The sequence below is a fragment of the Microtus pennsylvanicus genome, chromosome 8 (assembly GCF_037038515.1).
Source record: "Microtus pennsylvanicus isolate mMicPen1 chromosome 8, mMicPen1.hap1, whole genome shotgun sequence".
In the NCBI taxonomy this organism is placed as follows: Eukaryota; Metazoa; Chordata; class Mammalia; order Rodentia; family Cricetidae; genus Microtus; species Microtus pennsylvanicus.
This window is the reverse complement of record NC_134586.1, coordinates 111,209,178-111,227,462: the sequence shown is the minus strand read 5'-3', so window position 1 is coordinate 111,227,462 and position 18,285 is coordinate 111,209,178. Positions and strand designations below refer to the sequence as shown.

General features: G+C 45.9%; 1 protein-coding gene across 1 annotated transcript in view; it reads right to left on the bottom strand.

The window, feature by feature from the left end:
* The window catches only part of Lhcgr (luteinizing hormone/choriogonadotropin receptor), a 59,095-nt gene that overhangs the window by 16,900 nt on the left and 23,910 nt on the right, over window positions 1-18,285 (bottom strand). Inside the window, exons 3-8 of the mRNA XM_075984352.1 lie at window positions 18,134-18,208; window positions 14,484-14,558; window positions 11,979-12,053; window positions 11,815-11,892; window positions 4,426-4,494; window positions 1,553-1,627 (exon numbers count right to left, since the gene is read on the bottom strand). Of these exons, the coding sequence (XP_075840467.1) occupies window positions 1,553-1,627; window positions 4,426-4,494; window positions 11,815-11,892; window positions 11,979-12,053; window positions 14,484-14,558; window positions 18,134-18,208 (447 nt within the window). The remainder of the gene's footprint in view (window positions 1-1,552; window positions 1,628-4,425; window positions 4,495-11,814; window positions 11,893-11,978; window positions 12,054-14,483; window positions 14,559-18,133; window positions 18,209-18,285) is intronic.

Below are 18,285 nucleotides of genomic sequence, written 5' to 3'. Positions count from 1 at the left end.
CCTATCCTCCACCTCACATCCCTCCTGTCCTCTCTGTATTTTATAAAAGCCAACTGCTTGCTTTCTAAGATAGCAGACACACAGGTGACGTCAACTTTTGTGTTCTGCCCTGGGGGGAATATCAGAGCTTTGATGCTTCAATCTTGGATTGATGAAGCTCTGCAGGGGAGGTTTTCATCAACTGCAGGTGGACCACCCTCTTCAGAGCTGCGTGTGGCATTAGCCATCATCTACCCAGGAAACAGAGCACATGCGCTCTCATAACCAGTTGGATGTGTCCATCTGCAGCAAGCAAACATCATGTCAAGCTAGCACAGCTGTGCAGAAGGACCTTTAAACAATGCTGCTTGACTTTAGTAGACTCGAGGCAAAGAAATCTAAGAAAATCTCCAAATGTCAGGAATAGGGAGTTGGTGGCAGTTTTTGTGTTAAAATCCTGCTCGTATTTTAAGTGGCTTATGCCTAAACCTTTCCAAGGAACACATCCTCTTCCACAGTCTGCCCCATGTGAGGCTCAGGGCCCAGCACAAGGAGGGACCAATAGTGGAAAAGGTGGGTGTGAGCGCGACAGGTACAAGGGTACAGGTTCCTGGAGGAATGGGGGAGGCAGGAGTCTCCCTCCTGCTTCTGCATCCTTGCTGGTTTAGGAAATCAGGCTCTGTCCTGCTGTAGAGTCTTATGTGGAGAGTTAGTGATCAGGTCCAGCCTCTTCTCAGACACGGTGGTTGCATGGCTGTGGAAGCCATCAGCCTTAGAATGGAACCTACAATTGTGATTTTTCTAAATGGCCACATTATTAAACTGCTTTTAATCCTGAGGGTCTCTCAGCTTTGCTTGGAGAAGCTTTTCTTTGAACAAGCCCTTGCAGGGAACTCCCGTTCATGTACGGTTAAAGGACATAGAACATGTCCTTGAACTATTGTAGGAAGACTAGTCTGTAGCATCTCAACCATAGCTAGCCAAGGGCTGAGGGTGGACTGGGTCAGAATGGATTCTCTTGGTGGGTTCCAGGCGGTGAACCACCCTTCACTAACACAGGAGGCCACACCCTGTTTGGCATTACTGATTGAGTTATGGGCCCTCATGTGAATTTACATGTGGAAGTCTTTTTCTGCTAGGAGCTCAGAATATCTTATGTGGACACAGGCATTTTTTTTTCCAAGACAAAGAAGGCCATGATGGTAAACCATAATCCAGCATGTCTATGTTCTAATAAAATGGGGGAAATGAAATTAATAGAGAAGATAGACACTCAAACACATGCAACAATAGCAATAACACACGGAGACTGGGCTTATGCTGCCCATCCAGAGGGACCCTAAGCAGATGAGAAGGTTGAGAGCAGTCTTCCCTCGGGGGCAGCAAGCCTGCTGGTACCCCATCAATGTGGGGCTTTGTCATAGGCACAGGACATTTGTCGTGTCAGTACAACACTGACATCTCTGGTCCCTTTCAGCTATAGACGCTGGCAGCCTGCGGCAATGTGACTGGCCACTAGGCAGGGCTGTTAGCCTGCACTGTGTGGGAGAGGAGGCTGCACCCGGGTACTCACAGGATGCTGGGCCCTGTGGCTCCCTGGAAGGCTCCGCTGTGCATCTTCTCCAGATGTATGTTTTCTTTCAGTTCCCTGCGTGGAAAGACAGTTTCATATCCACCTCCATAGCCGTGTATGTATACACATGCTCACAGTAGGCTGTGTGCACCGTGCTGGGGCAGAGGGGAAAAGGGAGGGGTAGACAAACTGAAAGAAAGATGAGCAACCTTGGTGAAACTGTGTCATTGCTACTTTATGTGTCTGGCTTCACCTATTGTTTGTCCTTTGCTCTCACTTGGTGGAATCCTTTGTCCTGTGACTTAATGGATTCAGCCCCTCTTGTTGGATTTGTAAGAACTTCCTGCCAGGCAGCTGGGGAAGATTTTAAAACGCTCCTCCTCAGCAAGTCCAAGGCTACTGGGTTAAAGTGCGGCCTGTGCCTTATCATTCTCTGAATTGCTGTGGCCTTGGAGGCCTCAGAATTTGTCAAAAGCCACATACCAAACAAGAGTAAAGCTGCTTCCAAGATTTCTTTTCCTAATGTCCTCTGGTTCCATTGAGATGTACGTTATCAGTGGGTGTGTCCCAGGAGTCATCACAGCCCATATCTAGGTGACCAAAGTCACAAAGGACTTCCAGCCCCATTTTCCTTGGGAAAATCCCAGTATCTCTACCTGAGGCCGTACTGCTCCTCCAGCCTTGGTCCTTTCTGCTAACAGAGGAACCTTCTTGCTTTGACCTCACAATCCAAGAGTTCTGACGTTTGCTGCTCTGAACTCAGCGTGGCTGTACACCATTCATCTTGCTGGCTTCTGCCTGGGACACATTGTCCTCCTGCTTTTGCCTGTTCACCTGAGCCTGGCTCAGAGCCTGCACCCCACACTGCCCATGCTCTGTAACACCTTCCCCCGCCTCCGAGGTCCTGGAGGACTTGCTTGTACTGGGGGCAGGCATACAACACTGTCTTTCTGTTTGAGGGACATACCTTTCAGAGCTGCCTTTTCCTGTGCTGTGACTGCCTGAGGGTAAACCCTTCAGTTCCCAGCTTACTAGTTTGCATCTCCTCTGGAAGGTAGAGCATCCCCTTCAGTAGAGCTGTGCTTTGTTGAGGAAATAAGGGAATGAGGCATCTGAGGGTGGACCAGAGAGGCTGTGATCTTCTACCTGAATCTTGGGGTTCTTATTAATGAACTCTCTATGAAACTGTCAACAAGGCAATGTGCAAGTCCCTTCCTTGAGGACAATGCTTGTACAACTCCCGTTTTTTCAGCCCTGGGTAGGATCTAGACGCTAGGCTGAGTGCGTCCAAATCTTTATTTGCTCATTGACATGAATTGTGGAATAAACTTAATCAATAAACACTTACTGAGAATGAGGCATTGTACCAAGCACTAAAGAGACAGAGTAGACCTCTTCATTTTGTTGGGCCAATCCTTAAACTCAGTCTGCTGGCAGCTTTGCTTTACGAATGAGGACACTGTGGCTGAGGCAGATTGGCTTGGTCAAGGTGATGCAAGTTGATAAATAGTGGGTTGGAGTTCCAGCTAGAGTGACTTGGGCCTTGCCTAAATTGTGACACTATCCAGCGTGATATCAGCGTAGCAGGCTCCTTGGTTTCAGATTCGTATTCAAAAACGATTAGCATATTATATAGACCCGAGCTACTTAGCCCCAGACCTTGACAGGTCAGGGTTTTGGGGAACTGTTAAAAGTGCAAATTCTCAGTGCTTTTGAGGTTCCCCCATAAAGCCCGTTCAGGTGGGGCTCCAGGTGTCTGCCCTAACAATCCCAAGGTGATTCTTACATGCCTTAATGTTTGTGAATTATTGGTGCGGTTCATGCTTCACACAATTTTATTAAATTTTTTGCTATATTTATTGATTCATTTATCTGTATTTCAATGTATCTGTGTATGTGTGTATCTATCTATATCTGTGTATCTGTGTATGTATATTTCTATCACATATGTATGTAGCTATGTATCTGTGTGTATGTATGTATGTACGTACATACGTACCTACCTACCTACCTATCTATCATTTATGCGTGGGAGAAAATATGTCCATGCCCTGGTGTGTGTGTGATCAGAGGTCAGCTTTTGGGAGTCAGTTCTCTCCCTCTATCAGGTAGGCCAGCCTCTTTACACTCTTCACCTCACTGGCTACTAACTCATCATTTATTTTAAAAGCCTGGCTCTCTGATTTCATTTATCTTCAGTGTAGCATTTCAGGTGCTCTTATGGTTTGCTATTCACGACTGCTGAGTGGGCAGAGCCTCACTGTTTATTGTGAGGGGTCACACATTCCCATAAGCATGTCAATTTACCACTTTTCCTGAGGATGGCCATGCAGAGAGGAGGTGGAGAGCAATGAAGGGAGCCATCCTTAGGATGAGTCCCCAGTCAAAGGGGCGGGTGGGGGCTGGATCGAAGTGGGGAAGAACCAGAGCTCCCTCTCCCCTGGAGAGCAGGAGGGAGGCGGGCAAGTGAAGCTGCTGTGGGTGACTAGGCTGACAGATGATGTCACCTCATTTCCCAGCAGTGGGGGCCCTGGAAGAGTCTCCTTCTGAGATAGTTTTCCTTTAACACACCATCAGCCTATACAACGGGGCTAAAGAGGGGAGCTGCGAGATCGAGGAGGCACAAAGTAGGGTGTGGAACGTTTCAGCCAGCTGTCAACTTCAATGCATGGCAGCTGCTTCTGTCTTTGAAACCAGGGTGCTCTGGGGTTTCCAGCTAGCTGGTTGCCTAGTAACACTCCTGCAACTCGGAGGACTAGCCACTTGAAAGTTTATTTTTGCCCTGAGTTAGTTCCTGAAGATTGAATGTGATCTGGTAGCCAGAGTAATACTTCATTTTTATTCATGAGCTAGGGAAATAAGCATATACTTACAGCGAGATTAGCGTCGTCCCATTGAATGCATGGCTTTGTACTTCTTCAAATCCATTTCCATACAGTTTGCTGGAGGAGGGAGGAGAGAGGGCTTAGGGATGGGAAGGAGCTGACAGAAGCACAGTTTGGAAGCAGACGCTCTGCCTCTGTGACATTTACTGCGAAGATAACCACTGGCATTCAGAACAGCTAGCTGTCTCTCCAACATTCTGGGCTCTGGAGGCACATGGGGCAAAGCTGTTCTCTCTGCTCAGGTTTTCTTCTACTTCCTCCATCACCACCACCAATTTATCATACATTTGCTAGGTGCCTGGTACTTGACTAGCCCTGGCATGCCCATCTTCTGATTTACTTCTCATGACTCTTGCTTCCATTATAGTGATAAGAAAGACATTGGTGTGATTGGGCTTGTAGTTACTGGGAGCAGGGACAGAGCTGGGATTCAAGGCTCAGATACCAGGCTGGCTCAGAAAGCCTCTCTGGTTCCCTGGGTGTTGTGGGCTTTGTGGGCTGCCAAGAAAATCTCCAGTACTGATTCAACTGCTCTTTATTTCTTTGTGTGTGTGCTCTTTTTTTTTTTTTTTTTTTTTTTTTTTTTGCCAAAACAGGTCCCATAACCCTCAAAGATCTAAATGTCTGCAGTTCTTTAAGCCTCATTGGTGGGTAGTGAAAGCAATGTAATTGAGTGCAACCAGTATTAAAAAGAGGGAAATGGAGTTGAGCAAGGGAAAATGTTGGAGTATATTGCCAGCAGTTAGGGTACGAATGCTTACCAAATTCTGTTCCACCATTATATATGGTATCTATAAAACAACCACCCCATATGTGCAACACGCATGCATGGATGCACACACCACACACACACACAGACACACACACACACACACACACACACACACACACACACACACACACACGCCCAGATTGAGAAATAAAGAGGCTCTAGTTTCCAGCCATGCTAGGAAGTGCCAGAGACAGAAATGAGTCTAAAAAGGCTCCCTACAAGGAAGGAAAAGGGCTCATAGGCAGGCGACAAGGACGGCACCAGAGCACACTCTGCTTGAGGCTACTTTCAGAACATCAGTTTTGTTGACCCCCCCCCCCCAGTTTCCATATCCTTAAGACTTACTTGCTTTTCTCCTAACACCTGGGTTCAATGCCACATAAGCCTCAATGTGGTCTTCCTGTTTACAATTCCAACTCCTCATTCCCAGCCAATTTCTATTCCACCCTGATATATATTTTTATCACCATGTAACCCAAAATGCTTTACTCATTTGCAGCGCATAATGCCATGACAACAAGGATTTCAAACCATCCCATTCACTGTAGACTCTCCTGTATCCTGAGCAATTGTTGCGATTCAGAGCATCACAGGAAGTGTGATGAACATTTGAATGGGTCTATGGAGGATGTCTTGCTCTGAGTCACAACCGACACATTTGAGAGCCTCCATCCTACATCGGTGTATCAATATCGGTATAAGCTCTTTGTAGGCCATGAAATGACACCTGAGTGAGAAGGGACCATGCTGTGATGTGATTGAGCTTGTCTTGTCTGCAAGACTTTGGCTTCCTTTCTAGTGCTGGCGGATATATGAGAGGATGACTTGGAAAAGTACAGACACTTGCTTCCGCCACAGAGAGCTGATATCTTTAAGGTTCCTCTAAGCTTAGCAAATTCAGGCCAACATGGACAGCCACCTCCTGCTGTATGTTCATATATGTAGTGTGTGGATGTGTCATTTCTTTCCAACAACCACAGCAAACCTTTGATAACACATCAGATAAACACAGGTGCCGTTCATGCTGAAGTATGATATTTCAACTATGAAATTCAGGAAATGTAGTGATCACAAAATAACGCTGTGGCCCCCTCATTAGATTGAGTTCAGAGAGCTCAGAGGATCACTCTATCAAAATCCCTGCTACACGTTTCATGAAGAACCAGGACGAAGGAGCGCAGAGACTCCAAACACAGAGAAACAATGAAGAAATAAAAATGCCAACCATCCTGGTCTGGTTGGTATATGTTGTGTGCATTATTGAAACATTGCATCATGGTCCATAACCTGTACAATACGTATACAGTAGTTAGCCCCCATGCGCCAAACTTGGAGCCTTGACTGCTCCAAGGTCCTAACAGATGCCACCAACTTTGGCATCCATGGTAAAAAAAAAAAAAAAGCCCTCCCTAACTTCTGGGTTTCTCTTCTGCATACAGATGCACACAGGAGCTCCTGTGACCTATATTAGATTGCTGGATGCCGTTTTCCAATAGTTTTTCCTACCATTTTCTAGTGTAAAATATAAGGGGATAGGTTCTTTCAGACCCGTCATTTTGGGTAATTACATACAGCTTTCTCGCCTTCTTGGCAGCTGAATCTCACAGGACCTTTAAAAGAGTGTAAGACTTAGAATATTGTTCTTTGTCCATCTCTTGTTATGGAAGGGGTTCTTTTGTAGATAATTCTGTTCAATGAAAGGGTCACACCTCTGTTTCCTCTGAGTAACTCTGAAATCTAAGTTTTCAGAATCAAAACCAGTATTTGTCGAAGCATATGCCACTGTTTACATGGAGACTCGGTATCCCTGCATGTGCAGCCCAGTCCCACTGCTTCAGACTGGAAAACCACTGCCCTAGGGTAGATCACAGTATGATGGGTCTTTTCCACGGTGCCAATCCTGCAGGCTTTTGCTCAGCACTGAGTCCACAGGCTACCATTTGCTCTACTCAGAGTGATAGAGTTGTGTCTCTGATGGGCCCAGACAAAGCATTCCTTTCCGGGATTTTAGTAAAGCAAAGCTACTTGTAGTTGCCTAGAAGCCTCTTCCCCTTTGCTGTGGTTTGCTACCTTTATTTTAGCTTAAAATTTTTTATACTATTATTTTGTGTATATTGTTATTTTATCTGCATGTATGTCTGAGCACCATGTTGTATGCCTGGTGCCCACAGAGTCCAGAGAGGGGATCAGATCCTCTGAAATGGGAGTTACAGAGTTGTGAGCCACCTTGTGAGTGCTGGGAAATGAACCCTGGTCTTCTGGAAGAACAGCCTTAACTGCCGAGCCATCTCTGCATCCTGCAATTTCAATTTTGATATTTGTTAGGATCTTGTCACTTTTGCTGGGCTCACAGGCCAGTGCTATATATGTGGCTTTGTGGTTAAGTCTGTAGGTATTGGACCCAACTGTCTGGGCTTCATTTGTACTCTGCTTTTTACAAGCTGAATTACTTTGGGTAACTTACTTAACAACTCATGCCTCAATTTCTTCATCCAAAAATTGGGATGATAACAGTAGTATCAACCCTGCAAAACTGTTGTATCTAAACATGTGTCAGTCACTTATAAGTAGGTTCTGGAACACAACCAAAGCTGTGGCTTCAAACCCTCAGATTGCAATTGGAGTAAAGAGTTCTTCCAGTACAAGATTTGGACAGGATTTCTCTGAGCTGTAGGTCCATGTTTGCATACATTGCTACTTCCCTCCTTTCTGCTTCTGCAGAGCAGGCTGGGTCACTGGCCTAGGCTGTCCCCCATACTCCCTCTGTCTGGGTTACTGCCATGAACTTTTTCATGTCTTGTTCTTAGTTTTGAATAGTCTGGGTTTGCTTGTTGCAATTTCCTGGACTGTGGCTCCCTGCTTCCCTTTCAGTGGCAATCCCTCTCTGTTCCCACCAGCAGTGCACAATGGAGGATGCAGGTTTGAGTTAATTAAAGAGCAGCTGCCTTGGTTTGGAGAATTTGAGAATGTGAGTGGGAGAGGCCTCGTGCTGTCGGGCTCGCACGCCGCCTTCAACGCCTTCGAAAACATCTGGAGAGTCACTTGCTTTTTCCCAAATCTCATGGTGTCAGAATGAAAGGGGGGCATCCTTGGCACAGAGATGAAACGAAGGTCCCCCTTGCTTCTCTGTGGCAGTAGCAGCCCCACCCTGGCAGGCATTGTCTGGGTTCTCTATTCAGATATCAGTAATTGTGAATCAAACAGAAAGAATGGTGTTTTTTAATCTAAGAAAGATTCGGGAGTTAGAAATTAATCACAGACAATACTGTACTTCTGAATGCTGCCTTCCCCTTTGAATAATCCCAGGGTGCCACACAGTGCTTGTGGGTTCATATTAAAAATGCTAGACATTCTCTTGATCATGTGGCCGCCTAGCTTTTGGTTGATTTCAAAGGAGAGAGATTATGTTTGCAGATCCTGAGGATCTCAAAGAACGGCCCCACTGTGGAAAGACAATGCATGGCAGTTGAGGACTCTGCCTGTTGGTGGGAATGCATGTAAGCAACTTTTTTCTTTTTCTTCCCTCCCTCCCTTCTTCCCTCCCTGCTATTTTTCTTCCTATTAAACCAATGACCATGGGAAGCACATCTTAAAGAAGAGGGACCCCCACATTCATGCTTTGTCCCCTGTGTAACTAGAGGGTTTTTGTTTGTTTCTTTTTTATCATCGAAGTAAGTCGTGGACAAAGCCCGTATCCCAGTGTGTGTCCTGCCAGGGCTGTGTGATGGCTGCTGCTCTCTGACACGTATGTGCTGCTATGAACCTGGGCTGAATGTCCAGGGTCCTCCATTTCTGTGGATCTCCTGGTCTCTGAGCTGCCTGAGTCTCCTGCCTTTCAACTGCGCTGAACTGTTTTCATGCTCCCCACCACCTCAGTCAAGCACTTGTCAGTTTCCATGACTTCACCATATGCTGCATTAAAGAGGATGGACGGTTTCAGAAAGGAAGATGACTGTAATGGATTCTAATGAGGCAGCTACAGTTTTGAGAAATCCACATTCCAAGTAATACTTAAAAACGGGCAGACAGAGAGCACGAGAGAGCATGCAGGAGAAATAACAGCGAAGGGTAGAAATGCGGGGTATAAACGCAGAAGAGTGCTAGAATGTACCAATAATCCTCGGGTAATTCTCTTTGTAATTCTAAAGAAGCGGCAGTTACCGAAAGGTTTGGCCAATGGCGTGTCACAACTCAGAGTCCCAGCACAGGTGACTTGGAAGGAACAAAGGGCAAGTATATTTGGTAGATCACACCTTAAGCTAGTGGCCAAGTGGTAAGACAGTGTGACATGAAATGCTTTCTGGTTTGATGTGGCAAGGAGACACAGCGCGGCCTCTGCGGTGCTGCAGTGGCAATGTTTGGGCTGGATTTGGTCACAGCAATGCTGTCAGACCCGATTTCCTTGAAAGATCCAGAACCTAACAGAAGAGAAGACAGCCCAGGAATAGCTCAGGGAGCAGAGGAGGCATAACAGGTGAGGACAGAAACTAGATTCTAAGCTCTGCCTACCTGCTTCCTGCCTCTGCTCCTGCTTCAGTTCTTGCCTCAACTTCCCTCGTAGATTGACTGTGATTGCGATGTGCAAGCCAAATGAGCTCCTTTCTTCCCAAGTTACTTAAGGTGTTTATCACAGCAATAGAAAGCAAAGGAGAGAACCTGGGAAGGGAAAAGCTCAACCGAGAAACTGCCTAGATGAGATCAGTCTGTGGGCATGTTTGTGGTCTTAACTGATAACAGAGTAAGCCCCCTTGGGCCGGACCATCCCTAGACGGGTTGGCCTGGGCTATGTGTGAAACCAGTGGAGCATAGGCATGGGAATGAGCTGGAGAAGCTGGCAAGCAGTACTCCTCCATGGTTCCTCTTCCAGGTTCCTGCTCTGACTCCCTTAATAATGGACTGAGTCCTGGAAGTGTAAGACAAAATAAACCCTTACCCCTCCAAATAGCCTTTGGCCAGAGCATTTTATCACAGCAACAGAGGACGAAACTAGCGCAACATCAACAAAATCCAAACCTTTCAAACACGGTGGACTATTGGAGACGGCCACTAATGACCGACGTGCTCTGGGTTGTTAGTTTCTAGCTGCTAACTCTGGTTAATTGTGGCACTTGCGGTGACTGTATAGTGGACACAGTGTGATTGGATCTGCACAAGGAGGCATTAATAATCCCACTGAATAGAGATCAGCCTGGCTTCCCAGGCCCAAACTGACTGAGGCTGCTTAGCTGCCTACACTTGGAGCTGGGGCTAACATTGAGGCTCCACACCCACTTGCCTTTGTATTGTGGCTTGTCATAGGTGCAGCCAAAATATCCTGGCTCCCTTTGCAAGATCCTTCGGCTCTGAAGGGTATTAGGGAAAGGAACTGCCATGACTTTCCCCTAACTTGTAGAGTTCAAGTGGAAATCAACATTGTTTGTTTTGTGAGACTGGCTGGGCCCATCACCATCCAGAATATTCTGCTGCCGGTCCAGCTGAGTGTGGGTGAGGTGGTGGAATATGTCAAGGTGGCCTCTAGAGGAGAGTCATGAAAGGCCTCAGTGGCTATAAAGGAACTTCCAAGTACAGTGCATAGTTTTAGACTTTGCTTCCCAGAGCTTTTCCTGTACTACATGGAGTGTTTTGTTTTCATCAAATGAGCTCACAGTTGGTAAAGATTTGGGGTAGGGGAAGGGCCAGACCAGTTCCACCAAGAACAAAATCACAAATCCTGCTAGTAATGAAAAGAGAAGGCTTGCTTTCTTTATTTTCTAATTAAGGAGTTGGACTTTACAGCTGGGAAAATGAGACTTTGCTCAGCAAGCATGATAGCCTTTATCCGGCAGGGCTCCACAGGACCCTTTACTCACACAAGGGCCCATTCAGTGGAGAACAAGAGCCAAGCAGATGACTAATCACAGCCCTTGGGGATGAAGGGTCAAGAAAGGGAAGGGGGTGGAGCACAAGGGGTCCACCATAGGCACTGGGGGAGGAGTAAGTCCCGAGGTCCCCATTAACCTCAGAGGTGTGACAATCACACCCTACTGCTGTACACTGTTCCTCTTCCAACCACAAGCAACCTGAGTTAATAGCTCCGTGATACCATGCAGCTCTTTTGCATTCATGCAGAATCATGCTGCATGGGAAAAGCTCGATGGGAACTCAGTTCCCCAGGGATTGTCCCAGCACATGCTGAAGGGCTCTACTTTTCGCTCCTGTTTGGCGCTATTCCCATCATAAGCATATACCTATGAGGAGTAACTCTTGGTTCCTGCTTCAGTTTAGGTCAAAATCAGTGACAGTTTTATATTTTGATCTTGGAATAAAGGCCAAGCCTCAAAGAATTGTCCCTTGTGCAGGGAAGGACTTCACCAACTGGAAGTCAATACCACCAATCCTCAGGACCCATCTGCTCAAAGATAAACTGAACTCCTGGTTTCATTGTTGTATGAGCACATGACCCTGCGACTACCCTATACAACCCATGCCACTGTTGGCAGTCTAGGCTAAGAAGACTTTGTCACCAGAGAGTGAAGAAAGTGGAGAAACAGAGCAGATCGCTAACCTCAAACTAGACGCGAAAGTCACAGAGCAGGCTGTGCGGCAGAGTTCAGAACGTTACTCACAGTGTGATGGACTCATTACTCATCCCTTGGAAAGCGTTCCCCGGTATGGTGGTTATGTGTAAGTTATCGCAGATCTCCCTTGAGGAAAGAAATGACAAATATTTACTCTACCAATCTTAGCTGTGAATAGGAAAGTTGTGCAAAGCAATCAGCCTGATACTTACAGAATGAAATTAAATTCGGAGGAGGAGATCTTCGTAACATCCGGGAGGGTTCGGATGCCGGTGTTACAGATGCTCCTGTGGTCCGGCATGGTGGTGACGTGGGCGGAGAGGACAAGTGATAGCATTAGGTCATAAATAGAAAGCGCTTTGCAAGCACTATTTTCATGTTAAATCTTAAAATTTTGGGTTACACTTTAGCTGATGAAGATGGTCAGAATTTCAAAGGTTTCATTGCCAGGTGAAGTTGCCATCATGGTTCCTGTTTTGAGGTTTAGGGGCTGATACCAAACTTGCAGGTGTTTTGCCTTTGTGTTTCCTTTTAAGTCATGGCATTTTCCTGGTGGATTACATGTTGTTTCCTCCTGATAACTGCTTTAGTCCGAGCTGTTGCTGGTTTCAGAAAGGAGCCTTCTTTGGAGTGGGGTTTTAAACCTTGTTTTAAACTCAAAACTTGCAGGAAGTTAAATTTTTTGTTTTGTTTTTCAAGACAGGGTTTCTCTGTGTAGCCCTGGCTGTCCTGGAACTCACTCTGAGACCAGGCTGGTCTTGAACTCAGAGGTCTGCCTGCCTCTGCCTGCTGAGTGCTGGGATAAAAGGCGTGCACCATCACTGCCTGGTGCAGGAAGATTCATCTTACTAGAAACCTGTACCTTTCATTATTAGAAACTGTTTTTAGCTACTTTGTGGTTCAGGAGGTTCTTCCTTGAAACCACTGAACGTTGCTTTTGTGTTTGAGACAGTTAAGGCTCCTGCCTTCTATTTAACCTCTAAAGAAGAGAGGAATTACTTGAAATGGATGAATATTTCATTATAAAAATTAAGCTCCTCTTGGATGAACCTAGACAATGTGAGTAGAGCAAAAGGCTGGTGATGAGATACAAGCTGGAGGAATAGTGGCAAGTCTGTGCATGAGAGCGAGTGCCAGCTAAGGAAAACCAGTGGAGTAATCGCCATTACGCACTGGGTGTATCCCGAGACCCTACATAGAAGCCTGGAATTGCATAGCGTACCACACTTTATGCGTATTATGTTTATCTTTTTTTCTTCACTTCCATTTATTAAAAGGCTCCTTCAGAGGCATGCAGGAACTAGACTTCCCCAGTGGAGTTGTAAACTCATCAAGCAGACACGGGCTCTGGACACTGACAGGGCTGCCTGGCACTCGGTTGGCAATACAGCACAGCTGGTCCTCTTTACGCTCTTCGTCTCCATGTAACTGTTAGTTCTTTTGAATGGATGTACAAACGGGATAAAAGTGTTCACAGTGAACCCATTCCTTGTCTGCACTGAGGTTAGCAGGAGGCTCAGACTACAGTGTAGACTTGGATTGGGGAACTCCACATTTTGGTATGAAAAACTAATAAAGACAATGAGCTAATCAGAGGTTATGCTGGTCATAGTTGGGCCTCGATATCCTTAAGGCCTTCTAAAGTGCTTGACACTTATGTGCCCAAGCTACTCTGGAGGTTGGGAAACACACAGCACTTGGGTTTCCAGTAATCCACGGGGACAAAGGGACTACACTCGGCCGGTTACAGCTTCTGCACTGCACTCGGGAATAAGGCTAATGGTGTAGGGCAGAGAGGTCCCTTCCCATATCCTCTGCTTTCTTTTTTTCATTTTTATTTGAGTGGTGGTGGTAACGTTTCTGTGTGGTAGGGATGACATGCTGTGTGAGGAGATTCATCGACTTTGGGAAGTTTTAGGAATCTCACATTGCTGGTAGGGCCAGTTGCTGTTTGGGCTATAGTGGGACTCAGTTTGTCATGCTAACCCTCAGACGTGCTTGGATTTAGTGGGAAATAGAAATGGTTGAACTGATGTGGTACAGTGCCTGCCTCAGGAAATACTTAGCCAGTTTTCCTTTGATGACTGAATGAACAAATGAGGAAACGAGAGAGGAAATTCTCACCATGAATCGGGAGAAACCAAACTGGAGCAACTCCTCCAAGTTTTATTTGTGGTCAGTCACCTTAGAAACTCAGATTTGTGCTCTACAAAGTGTTGTGAGTCCCCATTCCCCTGTCCAGCTTTGAGCATCCCAGCAAAGGTGTGATGTTCTCCTCAGTGTGCTGGGCACAGGGAACATGGGGAGCCACTTCCATGTGTGAAAACTCCCAGCATAGTAACAGACAAGACATACTGATTAAACTTAAAACAGAAGGCTAACAAGGAGGGGCATACAAACACAATGCTTCGTCAAATGACTGCAGAGATGGCTCCGTGATTAAGAGTGCTTGCTGCTCTCCCAGAGGACCAGAGTTCAGTTCCCAGCACCCAAGTCAGGCAGTGCACAACCTCCTGTAACTCAGGCTCCAGGGGATTCAATGTTCTCTTCGAGCCTCTGTGGACATTTCACTCATGTGCAAACCCACACTCAGACCTCCTCCCATACACTCAAAAAAAATGAAACAAAATTAAAAACCTTCAGCATTTTGATTACTTTCCATTTTACCAGACACCCATCTTCCCCTCTACAAAGGCTTAGAAAGGAAAATTTCTCACAGGTATTTTAACCGAGGGAGATTTGTAAAAGCACCGGGTTCAATGTATACGAGGTTTTTGGTGTTCTGGATCAGTCTGTAGAGAGAGAAGGGGAATGGGCAGTGGTTTAATAGATGGTGGAATGCATGGCACTCATCCCCAGGCATTCCTGAGTAAAATCCCACCGATGAGATCAACTACTGTTATATGCCTAAGACAAGCTTCCGGAGCTCTGGGTGTCCTGAGGGCCCTGCCAGCTATTCCCAAGGAACTTTCCCCACCCTACCGAAGAGGCAGGTGTAGCAGCTTAGCTGGGAGTTTATCTATGCGTATCTCTACTCCTGCCCCTTCCTACCACATAACACCAAGGTCCAGAGTGTTCGAGGTCCTGGCCAAGTAGAGCTTGGAACCTGCACAGTGGGAGCGATGGGAGGTACTGCTCTCAGGAGAAGGAACAAATAAACATTGCTCCTCGGAGGCAAACTAGTTTCTGTTCTTATTGAGTTGGTAAGTGCCCTGAAAATTTATCCAGATGGGCATTCGTTCAGAATAGCACAGGACAGAAGCCTTGAGATTCAGATTTCTAGACTCTTCTGCCCATTCTATAGAAATTTGCTATGTAGGATTCCCATCCTCCTAGTTTCCTGAGCTGGAGTTCTTTATATAAATAATAATGATAATACCCTCCCCCATTGTTCTTATCCCTCCCCCCATCTGGTTCTTTGCCCCAGTTAGTGCCCCCTTTCTGTTTTTCTTTTCCATGTAATCATCATTTGCATGGGTTCTGGGAAGTAAATGTGACCGTCTGTTTTACGCTAAAGTCTCTGCCAGTGTTGATGGTGAAAGCTGAATGATTTATATTTGAAGAGTAACAGGACTTGAATGGGATCTAGTTTTCTGATTCCCACTCTGATGCCCATTCTATTATACTGTAACTATTGCTACTTGGAAGATGGGTATAAGGTTTGGATTCTGTAGTTGTGAGTGGTATTCTGTGGTAGCTATTCTAACACTGAATCAAACAACCATCAGTCAGACATGGGTGAGGTGGGGACTGTTTCCTCATAAAGACCCTTTGAGGTCTAACCATAGAATATCTACTCACACAGTCACTCATTCTATCAACATCTTTGAGTGTCTGTGTGATTGAGCGCTGCCCTAGCTACGCAAGGTACCACCGTGGGCAGAGCACAGAGCATGCAGGTCTCAGGCCCTTCTTTAGGAATCCGCAGACATCCCCTGCAGAGTGCTTTACTTTTTTTTCAGTTGATGTCTTGCTTTGTGTATCACTTGCTGTCCTGAAGGTGCTTCAGCATTCCCTGAAGCCTGTGACTGCTGCAGAGTTTCAGATCTGGGACTGCACAGTCATCTACAAAGTAATGAACCCTAGGTACCATTCACAATAAGTCCATATTATAACTTTGGAATTTAAACACCTATTGTTTGGCTTTTCCTGTAATTGTTCAGCAAATTACTCTCACTTCTCTGGCTGTAACTATCATGTCCTAGTAGATAACTGTATTTTGACTCCTCTGTGTCCCAGAAGCTCCTGGACCAAGACAAGCACACAGCAGCAGGTACTCAGATACTTATCAATTAATTAATCTACATAGATAGGTACTCACTGGACCACTGATGAAGACTTTCTGCTATAATGAAAAATACATGAGCTTTGGAGAAAGATGGGTTGAAGTTCAGTCCCAGACCAGCTAGTGTCTGAAGTCCACCCACTCTCCCAGCTTCCATTTCGTTCTCTGAACAGAATGGCAAGTGTCTGACTATGCTGGTAGCTATAAGAGCAATGATACAACCTAGAGGAAATGTCAAGCATAGTAACTCACAAGTACTTAAAGCACACCCCTTCCTTTTGACCTGCTTGCAGGGGAATTGGAGGGTGCTGCAAGAAGCCCAGGAGGGAGCAGAGCCCCCAGTGGTGACACAAAAAGTCTGGTTTGACCTGCTGGGAAGAGGAAGGTCTCCCAAGTTAAGAGAGGATAATGGAGATGAATATCTATGTATGTATGAAAGTACAAAAGAATAAATTAAAAATAACATTTTCTGGAAATGAAAGAAAAATAAAAGCCTGGTTTGTAAGTCATGTGTCCTGGTGCCTAGTTCAGTTTGGTACTAACCTGCTGTCAGATGTCAGGCCAGTGAGTTAATGGTTTGTGGACCAGCCACAGGCTCATCACTCATATCCCATCCATTTGACTCGGGCCTTATGGTCATTGGGAAGCAATTACTTTTTAAAAACATTTAATTTATTTTCAATTCTGACTGTAGTTTCCCCTCCCTCCCCTTCTCCTGTTCCCTTCTCCTATCTACCCTTTGTCTTTCCCTTCACTCCACTTCTCTGTTTCTGTTCAGAAAAGAGCAGGCCTCCTGTGGATATCAACAAAACATGGCAAATCACATTGCAGGAAGACTAATCCACTCCCCGTGTATTAAGGCTGGGCAAAGCAACCTAGTATGAGGAGTAGGTTCCCAAGAGCCAGCCAAACTCTAGGGAAAGTGTCTGCTCCCATCGCTAGGAGTCTGGCAAGTAGACCAAGCTACACAACTGTCACGTATATGTGGAGGGCCTAGATCAGTCCCCTGTAGGCTCCCTGGTTGTTGGTGTAGACTCTCTGAGCCAGGTTAGTTGTTTCTGTGAGTTTTCTTGTGATTTCCTTGACCCCTCTGGCTCCTATAATCCTTCCTCCCTCTCTTTAGCAGGATTCATCAAGCTTGGCCGAATGTTTGACTATGGGTCTCTGCATCTGTTTCCATCAGTTACTGGATGAAGGCTCTCTAACAGTAACTGGGGTAGTCACCACTCTGATCACAGGAGATGACCTGTTCAGGCTACATATCCCCTATCTCCACTGTCACTAGGAGTCTTAGCTGGGGTCATCCTTGTAGATTCCTAAGAGTATCCCTTGTATCAAGTTTCTTCTTGACCCCCCAAAATGTGCCCCCCTTTCTAGTCATCTCTTTCAGTTCTTTCCCCTTCTACCCACTCCCCAACCTGGTCCTTTAAGTCCCTCCTATTTGCAGTCTGCCCAGGAGCTCTCTTCTGTTTCCCCTTCCCAGGGTGATCCATGTGTCCCCTCTTGGGTCCTCCTTGCTACCTAGCCTCTCCGGGGCTATGGATTGTAGCATGGGTATCCTTTACAGAAACACTTAATTTTAAGGATAAATCTAGCAATAACAACACCAGTACAACCCAATGACTTCAACATTCACAGGCTTAACACAAGGCTTGCCTTGTTGTTATTAAGGAAGCACTTAAACTTGAAAGAATGAATGCATCTCAACAGCCCCTGATGAACCAACTCATGATCCGTAAACTCCTCTCCGACTTCCCACCCACTCCAAGTGTCCCATAACCCAGCCTCAACCCCCATGAGGAAAGAGCTACTTGGCAGGACTTCACAATGTCAATTTTAATTTCCAACATTGTGTTGTGATGTTTCAGAGTTTACACAGTTCCTAGGGAGAAGCAGTTGTTGCCATGGCAACCTTCAGGCCACTGCAGCGAGAGAAATTAGTGCCTGCCCAGACCTAGTAATTGTTGCAGTCTTTTCCTCTCGGATTCCTCGCATTGGATGCTTGAGCACAAATACCAAGTGAGCTCCCACCAGCCAGGGTAATAGTGGACAGCAATAAACTATCTGTTAGCTGATGCTTACATTTCAGACAAATTGGGGAGGTTTTCAAAGGCGTTAGCTTCTATCCTTTCCAGGGAATCACTTTGAGAGATTTCACTAGGGGAGAAAAAAAAAGAAAGAAGAAACATGAGAGAAATAACCATGCCTTTGTGATAATGACCTAGTTGCTCCAC